This window comes from Ochotona curzoniae, unplaced genomic scaffold (assembly GCF_017591425.1).
Source record: "Ochotona curzoniae isolate NIBS_2020 unplaced genomic scaffold, NIBS_Ocur_1.0 contig_2861, whole genome shotgun sequence".
In the NCBI taxonomy this organism is placed as follows: Eukaryota; Metazoa; Chordata; class Mammalia; order Lagomorpha; family Ochotonidae; genus Ochotona; species Ochotona curzoniae.
The window spans coordinates 206,405-218,349 of NW_024465620.1; the positions used below are offsets into that span (position 1 = coordinate 206,405).

The 11,945-nt window shown below is 57.6% G+C and overlaps 1 protein-coding gene across 2 annotated transcripts; it reads left to right on the forward strand.

Annotated features, from left to right (window-relative positions):
- The first annotated feature begins 69 nt into the window (after window positions 1-69).
- On the forward strand, window positions 70-5,582 carry LOC121154820 (fukutin related protein). 2 transcript variants are annotated; one of them, XM_040977858.1, is made up of 3 exons: window positions 70-740; window positions 1,035-1,096; window positions 3,610-5,582. In XM_040977858.1, the coding sequence occupies exon 3, from the start codon at window positions 3,649-3,651 to the stop codon at window positions 5,137-5,139; it is 1,491 nt and encodes a 496-aa protein (XP_040833792.1). In that variant the 5' UTR covers window positions 70-740; window positions 1,035-1,096; window positions 3,610-3,648; the 3' UTR covers window positions 5,140-5,582. The 2 variants fall into 2 exon arrangements, with proteins under 2 accessions (XP_040833792.1, XP_040833791.1); XM_040977857.1 differs by having other exon boundaries at window positions 70-1,096.
- The last annotated feature ends 6,363 nt before the right edge of the window (window positions 5,583-11,945 follow it).

Genomic DNA, 11,945 nt, shown 5'->3' on the forward strand with positions numbered 1-11,945 from the left:
GCCTCGCCCACCCTGGTCGGCCCCGGGACGCGCGCGCGCGCTTGGCACGGGCGACGTGGGGAGGGGAGGGCCGGGGGCGCGCGAGCCCAGGATGGCACCCTGCGCGCGCGCCGGCCTGGGCGCTTCTGGCAGGAATGAAGATGAAGATAGGGGTCGTGTCTGACTCTTTTTCCAAATCCACATACCCTTGTCCTGGACAGTCATTGTCAGGGGTGACCACTAGGGGTGGAATTAGCGGGGGGGGGGGGGGGGACGGGGAACACGGGCATCCTTTCTGGTGCCTGGCTGAGCCAGTTGTCATGGTAACCCTTTGGAAGCCTGGAGCACCGTCCTCCTCCCTCCCTCGTTCCTTCCACCTTTGTGGTTAAGGAGCCCCAAACCCAGAACCAGGAGGAGATTTCTAAGCTAATCTACGTCCCTGCTGATCCTGTCCACTACCAGCCTTGTCACTATGGCATCCCTCTCTCACCTTGCACCCCGGTGAAAGAGCCCACAGCCCCAAAGACACTAATCGCTAAGAAAAGCATCTCTTCCCAACCCCCTCCCCCGGTAGCTACCCAGCTGGTGTTACCATGGTAACCATCGCCCCCCTTCCATCCGTGGGAGGGCCCCTGGACCAAACCAACCAGGTGTTTTTATTTAGAGGAAAGAGTCTGCTGGGGCCAGTTGCTATGGTTTCAGGACCTGGACCAGCCCCCAGGGAAGTGGGAAACAGACAAGGCCAAGCCCTGGTTACTATGGTAACATGATAGCCCACCCCCCTTTCCTTCCAGGGACCCTAGGCACCAGGCCTGCCAAAGCAGGGACCACGGGATTGTCTCTTAGGGGTGGAGTATGTTTGGGGAGGGGGTAACATGGTTACCATTTGTGAGCCCTGTTCTCCAGAGAGAAGCAGCTCAAGGTTGTCATGGTAGCTGACGCCTGAGATGCCCCAGGTGGTGCCCTGGCTGATGGCAGGTCAGGAAGGACTCCCTGATGCCACCTTGCTGTCCTGTGTGCCACTGGCTGACTCGGGGTTTCTCTTCTTCCCGCAGCGATGCCACTGAGCTGGACTCGAGCCGCCCTCCCGGAGCCGCCCCAGCCTGCAGCCTAGGAGGTAAGAAAATCCTTTGGGGTCACCAAGCACGCAGGTGGAAACTGTTCTTTTCCACGGACTAGGCTTGCTTGCTTGCTGCTCTCGTTTTGTGCACGCCCTCTGCCTTCTGCAGCTGTAGGAGCAGAGAGCTCAGGCCCAGAGAACTCGGGAATGAGGAAAAGCGGGGCCCACCTTGTCAGCGTGCTGTCCACCCCTTCCCAGCCCACCTGGTGTGAAGTGAGCTCTCGCGCGCCTCCTGCTGGTTGCCTGATGCATCTGTAGGTTGCTGTTGGTTTTTGTTTTTTTAAATACTTATTTTTATTGAAAGGTAGATTTACAGAAAGCAAAGATAGAAAAATCCTCTATCCGCTGGTTCATCCCCAGATAACCACAAAAGCCAGAGCTGGGGCAATCTGAAGCCAGGAGCCAGGAGTTTTTTCTGGGCCTCCCACACGGGTGCAGGGTCCCAAGGCTTTGGGCCATCCTCGACTGCTTTCCCAGGCCACAAGCAGGGAGCTGGATGGGAAGTGGAGCTGCTGGAATTAGAACCTACCTGTACGAGGGCACCCATGTGGGATCCCGGCACGTTCAAGGCGAGGACTTTAGCCACTAGGCCACACTGCCGGGCCCAGACTGTTAATCTTAAGGAAAAAAAAAAATTTGAAAGACCGATGTTGCACCTGTTGGTTCATTTCCCAAAACAGCTGCAGCAGCTGGCGCTGGGTTAGGCCAAAGCCACTTGCCCTGAACTCTGGTCGTGCATGTGTCATGGACCCATGTACTGAGCCAACACCTGCCAGCTCTGAGAACGTTCATAGAGCGGCCGTGGAGCGTAACGGGTTAAACCACCACCTGCCACACAACATCCCAACCATGGCATGAACCAGCAGGCAGGAGACCTCCATTCCTCCCATCTCCCTCTCTCTAACTCTTCCTTTCAAATAAATACAGTGAATCTCTTTGGAGAGTGTGCATGAGTAAAAAACTAAACCAACCCCAGCAGGGTCTCGAACCCAGGCCCTGCAGTACAGGACACAGGCGCCCCCAGTGGGCGGGTTCATCCTGGGATGCGTCACCCATCCTGCAGCTTGGGGCCTTAGGGACCGTCTGAGTCGGCCTGAAAGAAGGGGACTGGGGTGGTAAAGGAGCTGCGAGGTGCCTTGGCGAGAGACGGGGAGCAGGCAGGCCAGGCAGGCCTGCGGATGCGGACTTGTCCATCGATGCAGTTTAGCACTGAGCTGACCAGACTTCACTGATGCACAGAAACTCCAGCCTTGCCATTATTTTTTATTTTTACTTTTTTTTTTTTCCCCACTCAAGAAAAGGTTTTCTTATCTATCTGACAGAGTGACAGACAGGGAGTGACCGAGAGGCCTCCATCTACTGACTCACTTCCCCACATGGCCCCAGTGGCCAAGAGCTTTTCTCCTGAGTCTTTGGGCCATCTTCCACTGCTGTTCCCAGGCACATAAGCAGGGAGCTGGATAGGAAGTGCATCAGCCAGGACTCGAACTGGAACCCATACAGGGATACTGGGGGCGTTGCAGACAGCGGCTTTAGCCACTGTGCCACAACACTAACATCCAACCATCCTTTTTTTTTTTTTTTCCCCCCATCAAGTCCATTGTCAGGACGGGGCCCTGGGCCATGGACACACAAAATAGCTCTGGCTATGCCCTTGCAGGACTCACAGTCTAGGGAGCTGGCAGACCCATCCCCACATGGAGTAGGCAAGGATGGGGGACGCGTGAGGCCAGGCACCTAGCGACTGGAGCTACCACCTGCTTCCCCCGAGGGTGCACCTTAGCAAGAAGCGAAAATGAAAAGTCGAGCCAGCCGGGGCTAGTTCTGTGGCATAGCAAGGTATTCCTCTGTTTGCAGTACCAGCGTCCCTGTGGGTGCTAGGTGCTGCTTCATGTCCCAGCTGCTCCGCTTCCCTGGGAAAGTAGCAGAGGACGGCTCACCTCTTTGGGCCCCTGCAGCCGGTCATCTGGAGAGTGAGCCAGCAGATGGAAAGATCTCTGCTTCTTCTCTCTGTAAAATCAGCCTTGCCAATAAAAAAAAATTTTTTAAACACCTGGAGAAGTCAGAGTTCTGGGGCCAGCCCTGTGGAGGGAGAAATCAGAGGAGGCTTCCTGGAGGAAGTGTATGAGACTGAGGGAGGGACCGACTAGGCTAAGTGAGTGACCACAGAGAGCAGGAGGATGAGGTTGAACATGCAAAACAGCGCCATCGTGGGCAGTGCTGGAGGCTCGGGCCAGGCTCACCAGTCCGCAGGCGGGGGGAAGGAGGGGTGCAGATACTTCTCCATGCAGTGATGGTTCGGAGACTGGGATGGGGGAACCCCGAGGGTCCTGAAGACACCCCAAAGGTGTGCCTGGCCCAGCCTGGGCAGTCAGGGAGGGTTTCCTGGAGGAAGGACACTCGGAGCTGAAGCAAATAGGAAACAGGAGCAGCTGCAGCCCGGCCGTAGGCCAGGACAGTGCAGCCCCTGCCTGCCAGCCTCAACCCCCTCCCTTGTCTCTCCCCCCCAGGATGTCACCGAGGCCCAGCTAGGGCCTGACTTGGGCCCCATGCGGCTCACCCGTTGCCAGGCTGCGCTGGCAGCCGCCATCACCCTCAACCTGCTGGTGTTCATCTATGTCTCCTGGCTGCAGCACCAGCCCAGGCACTCCCGTGGCCGGGGCTCCCGGCGTACCTCCTCCGCCTCCGGCCCCCGTGTCACCGTGCTGGTACGGGAGTTCGAGACCTTTGACAACGCCGTGCCCGAGCTGGTGGACTCCCTGCTGCAGCAGGACCCAGCGCAGCCTGTGGTGGTGGTGGCAGACTCGCTGCCCTATCCGCCCCTGGCCTTGCCTCGCATCCCCAATGTTCGCCTGGCCCTGTTACAGCCCGCCTTGGACAGGCCGGCTGCGGCCTCGCGCCCACAGACCTATGTGAACACCGAATTCGTGGCCCTGGTGCCAGACGGCACGCGGGCTGAGACCCCGGGCCAGCTGGAGCGCATGGTGGAGGCGCTCCGGCAGGGAAGCGCACGCCTGGTGGCCGCCCCAGTGGCCACGGCCAACCCTGCCCGGTGCCTGGCCTTGAACGTGAGCCTGCGGGAGTGGACCGCGAGCTACGCCGCTGCACCCTCCGCACCCCGCTGCGATGCCCTGGACGGGGATGCTGTGGTGCTCCTTCGTGCCCGCGACCTCTTCAATCTCTCTGTACCCCTGGCCCGGCCGCTGGGCACCAGCCTCTTCCTGCAGACTGCCCTGCGTGGCTGGGCCGTGCACCTGCTGGACTGGCCCTTCGCCGCCGCACGCCAGCCCCCACTGGGCACAGCGCACGCCCGCTGGAAGGCGGAGCGCGAAGGGCGAGCACGGCGAGCGGCGCTGCTACGCGCACTGGGCATCCGCCTGGTGAGCTGGGAAGGCGGGCGACTGGAGTGGTTCGGCTGCGGCAAGGAGACGGCGCGCTGCTTTGGCACAGTGGTAGGCGACACACCATCCTACCTGTACGAGGGGCGCTGGACACCCCCGTGCTGCCTGCGCGCGCTGCGGGAGACAGCCCGCTACGTGGTGGGCGTGCTGGAGGCGGCCGGCGTGCGCTACTGGCTGGAGGGTGGCTCGCTGCTGGGGGCCGCGCGTCACGGGGACATCATCCCGTGGGACTACGACGTGGACCTAGGCATCTATCTGGAGGATGTGGGCAACTGCGAACAGCTGCGGGGGGCCGAGGCTGGCTCAGTGGTGGACGAGCGCGGCTTCGTGTGGGAGAAGGCCGTGGAGGGCGATTTCTTCCGCGTGCAGTACAGTGAGAGCAACCATCTGCACGTGGACCTGTGGCCATTCTACCCCCGCAACGGGGTCATGACCAAGGACACGTGGCTGGACCACCGGCAGGACGTGGAGTTCCCGGAACACTTCCTGCAGCCTCTGGTGCCCTTGGCTTTCGCGGGCTTCATGGCGCAGGCGCCCAACAACTACCGGCGCTTCCTGGAGCTCAAGTTCGGCCCTGGCGTCATCGAGAACCCCGAGTACCCCAACCCAGCGCTCTTGAGCTTGTCAGGCAGCAGATGAAGCCCCGGGGTCCTGGGAGTTCTGGGGGATTGAGGGACCGGGCTTTTCTTGGGGATGCTGGGTGATGAGGGCTGGGGGAGAGGGATAGAGAGGGAGGGAAGGGGACTGAGCGACCCAGAAAGATGAGGGAGAAGTTTGACTTCGGCAGGAAAGCTCAGGCCGGAGATCCGACGCCTCTTCCGGAGATTCTCTTTGAGTCCAAGAATGTGGGTAGGTTTGGGAACATCTGGAGGGTGTTGAGGGCGCTGGCTTGTAGTGGGCAAGTCAGGGGACTCCTGGCTGAACCTGCAGGGCCCAGCACACAGTCTCGGAGCCGTGCCCACAACCGGGAGCGAGCTGGAAGAGAATTTTGGAAAGAGAATGTGCGAGTAGGGACTGGGAGGGTCACACTGTGAAGGTCGAGGGGCCTGGCTGCCACTGGTTCCCAGTATCCTCACCCTCCTGAGCCAAGTCTCCCAGCAGTGGGTTACTTCTGCCACTGGAGGGCGCAGCTGTCCCGCTGCTGGCGGCCGACGCCGAGGCTGCTGGGCGACAGCGAGCCCACAGCCCTTGGTCTGGGGACCCAGGTCAGGAGCAGGGTGTGTGACGGGTGAGACTCCCCTCATCTCTCGGGAACTCGTAGCGGGGGACGGACACAGCTCCTAGGAGGGCGGCTCGGAGTCTCCAAGGCGCCGCTGTGGCTGCAGGCAGGTGCTGGCCCCCAGCTTCTGTCATTGATTACTCATATTATTACCTCATTATTTCAACTCTGTGCACCTGTTTCCCCGCGGGCCAGGAGGGGTAAACAGCCATTACAGCTCTCGTTTCTGGAGTGTTTACTGGGTACTAGGCACCCAGTTCGGCGTGAGCCTACAGCTGGCCCCCAGGGGTAATGGCTGTTAAACTTTCTTTCCATCTTACACACGAGGGAACCGAGGCCAGAATAGTGACCCAGAGGGTCGGAGAAGTGGTGAGCTGAGGTCTTGATCCGTGGTTTTCTTGCCTTGGAGCTCACAGGCGAGAGTTACAACAGCTTCCTGTGCTGGTGGTTCCCCCAGCTGAACAGCACCTGGCTGCAGAGAGCGCGCGTGTGTGTGTGTGTGTGTGTGTGTGTGTGTGTGTACAGTAAGGGCAGATACTACAATGAGACTGTCAGTCACAAGACTTAAATTATTCCCTCTTAAAATAAAGCAAACGTGTAGAGCTGTGCGTGTGCTTCTTGCCGCATCCCAGCAGCTGGCTCTTCGCACCCCTCAATGTGCACAGCTGGCCTTGGGCTTCCAACGCTGTGGGGTCGGGAAGCACGGAGCCAGTGCGTTGCTGCAGCATTGTTAAGCTGCTTTTTTTTCCCTAACATTTATTTATTGGAAATACAGATATACAGAGAGAAAGATCTTTCGTTAGCTGATTCACTCCCCAAGTGACTGCAACGGCTAAAGCTGAGCCGATCCGAAGCCAGGAGCAAGGAGCTTCCTCCGGTCTCCCATGTGAATGCAGGGTCCCAAGGCTTTGAGCATCCTCTGCTGCTTTCCCAGGCCACAAGCAGGGAGCTGGAAGAGAAGAGGGACAACCAGAACACGAACTGGCACCCGTATGAGATCCCAGCACATGCCAGGCAAGGACCGAGCATCCTGCGTCAGCGCCGGTTCCAGTCCTGGCCGCTCCATTTCCCATCCAGCTCCCTGCTAGTGCACGTGGGAAAGCAGCAGAGATGGACCAAGGACTTGGGCCCCTGCCTCTAGGAGAGACCCAGATGGAGTTCCTGGCTCCTGACTACCACCTGGCCCAGCTCTGGCTGTTGCAGCCATGTGAGGAGTGAACCAGCAGGTGGGAGAGCTCTGTCTCTCTCCTTTGCAAATCTGCCTGTCAAACATTAATAAACAAGAAACTAAGGAGGGAGGACAGACGTTTCCCCAGGGCCAGGAACTGCCTGCAGCTCATGTGTTCCATGCAGTAATCAGTAAAGACTGCCGTCCCTGAAAAAAAAAAAAAAAAAAAGGAAGGAAGGAAGGGAACAAACTGATTCTGAGTGATTAGAGCCGGGCTCTGACCTTGGCCACTTCCTCCCGCTGCCCACTGGAGCCTGTGCTTTGCATCTGGGAGATCGCAGCGGGCTTCTGCAGGGAAGGCTGGCCCAGAATCCTCACCTGGCCCCCTCATTGTCTTGGAGATCCCAGGCAGGTCCCTGCCTTCCCAAACTTAGCAACTGGGAAGACTGATGCTACAGGTGGCGTTCCACCAGGTCCTGGGAAAGTTACTAGTTAGTTGAAAATGTTGTGCGTGCCTAGCGCTGGGGTTCAGTCCCTCCCCACACTGCAGAGCACCCTGCTGCGCAGGCGCCTGGCTGAGTGCTGGAGCCAGCATACTCAGCATGTGGGGAGAGGACCAGACCTTGCTTGTCACTAGTTTTCATTCTGTTCATATCACCTTTTTCTTTTCTTTTTAAAGAATTTATTTATGGGGGCCCAGCGCGGTGGCGCAAGTGGTTAAGGTCCTTGCCTTGCACACCCGGGATCCATATGGGCGCCGGTTCTAATCCCGGCAGCTCTGCTTCCCTTCCAGCTCCCTGCCTGTGGCCCGGGAAAGCAGTCGAGGACGGCCCAAAGCTTTGGAACCCTGCACCTGCGTGGGAGACCAGGAAGAGGCTCCTGGCTTCGGATCGGCATAGTATCGGCCCGTTGTGCTCACTTGGGGAGTGAATCATCAGACGGAAGATCTTCCCCTCTGTCTCTCCTCTCTGTATATCCGCCTTTCCCATAAAAAAAATAAATAAATAAAAATAAATCTTTTAAAAAAAAGAATTTATTTATAGGACCGGCACAGTAGCCTAGTGGTTAAAGTCCCTGCCTTGTACATGCCGGAATCCCCATGGATGTCGGCTTTAATCCCAGCGCCCCGCTTCCCATCCAGCTCCCTGCTTGTGGCCTGGGAAAGCAGTCAAGGACAGCCCAAAGCCTTGGGACCCTGCACCTACATGGGAGACCTGGAAGAGGCTCCAGGCTCCTTGCTTTTGATCAGCTCAGCTCCAGCCATTGCAGCCGCTTGCAGAATGAACTATCGATGGAAGATCTTCCTCTCTGTCTTTCCTTCTCTCTGTATATCTGCCTTTCTAATAAAAAAAAATTTTGAAATAATTTCTTTAAGGGTTGATTTAGTTTTATTAGCAAGGCAGTTGCAAAGAGAAGAGAGCGGTCACCCATCCTGTGGTTTACTCCCTAAAGGGCCACAAAGGCGGAGAGACTAGGCTGAAGCCAGGAGCTTCTTCCAGGGCTCCCATGAGGTTGCAGGGTCCCAAGGATTTGAGCCACCCTCTGCTGCTTTCCCAGACCACAAGCAGGGAGTTGGATCAGAAGTAGAGCAGCCTGGACACGAATCAGCACCCATTAGGGGATGCTGACACTGCGGGAGGAGAATTAGCTTGCTATGCCACTCTAGGCCACGTTTCATTCATTAATAATGAAAGGCATGTAAAGGAAACCTCACACCCACCGCTCCGGCCCTCCAGCATTGCCCTTCCTTCTGAATGCTGGGCCGGCGACTGCAGAACCACTCAAGTAGGGCAGCCAAGCGGGTGAACGGAGGGCGGAGCAAGCTGAGCCAGGGAGCAGAGCCCAAGTGGATCAATTGCTGTATCCCAAGCCCACCTCCCAAGAGCCAGGAGCCCTGTCCCTTCACCAGGGTCGCCCCCATGTCCCCACATCCCTGGCCACCTGCCAACCTCCTCCCACACCATCTGCAGCTGCTGTGGCTACCAGCAGGGGCTCAGGTGATGAGGAGTCAGGCTTTGCACACCCCGATCTCAGGATGCCCCCACTGAGCCCGTGCGCAGGTGCTGACTGGGGCCGCCACAGTGGGTCAAGCCGCAGCTTGTGAACCCAGCATCCCATGTCAGAGAGCCAGGCAGAGTCCCAGTATCTCCGTTTCTGATCCACTCCCTGCTATTGCATCCTGGGAGGCAGCAAGGGATGACTCAGTTACTTGGACCACTCTACCCTGGCGCCTGACCAGGATGGAATTCCTGACTCCAAGCTTCAGACCGGCCCAGCCCCTCCTATTACAGCCATTTGGACAGTGAACCAGAGCATGGGAGATCTCTTTCTGTAACTCTTTTTTAAAAAGATTATTTATTTGAAAGGCAGAGATGCAGAGAGAGAGAGAGATCTAGCCATTGGTTCATCCTCCAGATGGCCTCAACAGCCAGAGTTACGCCAGTCTGAAGCCTGGAGCCAAGAGTTTCTTCCCCATGGGTACAGGGCCCAAACACTTGGTCCATCCTCTGCTGCCTCCTCAGGCCATCATCAGGGAGCTGGAGTGGAAGCAGAGCAGCCAGGGACTCAAACCGACACTCATACGGGCTGCCAGCACCCCAGACAGTGGTTTGAACCATTATCCCACAGCACCGGCCCCAACAAATCTTAAGGTTACTTAAAAATGTTTTTTCTTAGTATTCCCTAATCCTAAATATATTTAAAGCTCTAGTCACTCTTACCACATTGTAACATAGTTCGCATCATTAGCGTCAACTAAGCTATGAGTCGGCAGAACCCGCCCTGCAAGACCAAATTCATTTGACCCTCCAGAGCCTAAAGCAGACCACTCATTATGGGACGTCCCCGACTCTGCTATTACCAGGAATTCAGGGCCCAGCGGCGTGGCCTAGTGGCTAAAGTCCTCGCCTTGAACGCACCAGAATCCCATATGGGCACCAGTTCTAATCCCGGCAGCCCTGCTTCCCATCCAGCTCCCTGCTTGTGGCTTGGGAAAGCAGTCGAGGACGGCCCAAAGCCTTGGGACTCTGCATCCTGGAGGAGGCTCTTGGCTCCTGGCTTTGGATCGGCTCAACACCGGTCAATGCAGTCACTTGGGAAGTCAACCGCCGGACCGAAGATCTTCCTCTCTATCTCTCCTACTCTCTGTATATCTGTCTGTCCAATAAAAATAAAATGCATCTTAAGAAAAAAAAAAAAAAACAGGAATTCAGTATTTTTACAGCTGGTGATTGCAGCCCTACTTCCAGGACAAAACCCTGGCCAGTCCTCATTCCTGTGTCATGAACACAAAGAACTGAAGGTCAACTTTCACTGACTTCCAACTTGTCCAGGAAGTGCACCTGCCGTGTCAAAACAAGGGAAGCTTGTATCATGCTTTGTTCGCAACTTGCCTGAGGACAGACCGTTGTCTCCTGGACAAACCACACGGCCCATGGCCTGTGCTGGGGGCTGCTGCATCGCAGGGGCACCACACCTTGTTGCCACCACGGCCACTGAGCATTTCGGCTGGTGGAGGGGGTGGCCCCCGCACATTTGCGTACTGCAGTGTCTAGTACCGTACACTATCTTTTGATTGCTTCTTATAATAGGGCAATACAGCATTTCTTCTGCACGCCTCCACGAGCTGGCTGGCTTCTCAGAACAGAGGGCGCTGTCGCAGAGCCGGTGGTGGCTGCGGGGGTGGGGAGCTGGCAGTGCCACCCATGAAGATGTCCCCTGTCAGGGAGCCAGTAGGAGTCTCCATTTCTTTGTTTCCCATCTGGCTCCCTGTGAGGGCACCGCGGTTACCACCAATCCCACAGGAGATTTCCGCTGGCTCCTGCCCTCAGCCCCGCCCAGCCACCTGGCTGGTGTGGACACTACACTAGGCGGGGCAGAGATGAGCCCCAGGGAGATGTTCCTCCTGCCTGGCAAGGCGCAATCAAGCCATTGTCTGATGGGCGGGTGAGACGTGGCAGCCCTCACTCCCGCGGCTGTGCAGCCAGGCAGATCCCGTCCTCCTTTCTGCAAACGTTTGTTAAACACCTACTGTGTGCGTGAGGCAGGCCCTTTGATGTGCCCGCTGCATAGAGCGGCGAGCAGTAAATAAGCCACGAGTGAATTACACAAGTGGTGGGGCAGTAAGTTAAGCCTCCACCAGAAGCACCTGCGTCCCATGTGGGAGCGCTGGTTTGAGTCCCAGCTGTTCTACCTGCAACCCAACATCCTGTTCACACACCCTGGGGGAGCAGCAGAGGATGGCCGGAGTGCTAGGCCTCTGCCCCGCACCTGGGAGTCCCCGCATGGAGTCCCTGGCTGCAGGCTCGTCCAGCCCCAGCTGTTGGAGCAGTGAATCAGTGGATAGATGATGGATTTGCCTTCTCTCTCTCAGCGGTGGAGCAACCAGGCCCAGAAGCAGGAAGTCCCAGTTTGCTAAAGGGACATGGACAGACCTCAGACACTACAGTGGGCCGGTCAGTCTTGGGCCCAAGGCCAGCGTTGGGCCTAGCCCAGTGACACAGGAGCAGGGGGCTCGGTGTAGATGAGCCTGCACACCCGCTGGTGGTCATGCGGGGAGCAGAACGAGAGGCAGGAGCTGGGGTCCAGGCGAGTGACCACATGGCTGGGGCTCAGGCCATAGTCCCCCCGCAGAAGGCCAGGAATCTCCCTTCATGGGACACCGTCCTGGGGGTCCTGTGTGGCGTCTGGCTGTATCGACCAGCAAGTTGTAGGGGAGTCCTTGCGCCTGGGGGTGGCAGAGCAGGGTTCGCCACCTTCGTGACCTTGTAGCTCTCTCTGACATCAGAATGCAGGCCATGCCGAGACAGGCTCGTGCAGGCTGCAAGAATGTTCAGAGACATCAGTCTAAAACGATCTCCCGTTCCCAGCAGCTGGAAAGGACCCAACAGCCCACATGCAGGAAGGCGTGGTGCTGGCCAGGGCTTGCACCACACCCAACCTTGCTTCTTTTATACCAAAGCAGGTGCCTCAGTAAGGTGCATTGGAGCCGGACATGATGGGTAGTAGTTAGATCCTCACTTTGCAAGTGCCAGGATCCCATACGGGCACCAGTTCTAA

Coding starts and splice junctions, on each gene's coding strand:
- LOC121154820 (XM_040977857.1), top strand. CDS start 3,649: ATGCGGCTCACCCGTTGCCAGGCTGCGCTGGCAGCCGCCATCACCCTC.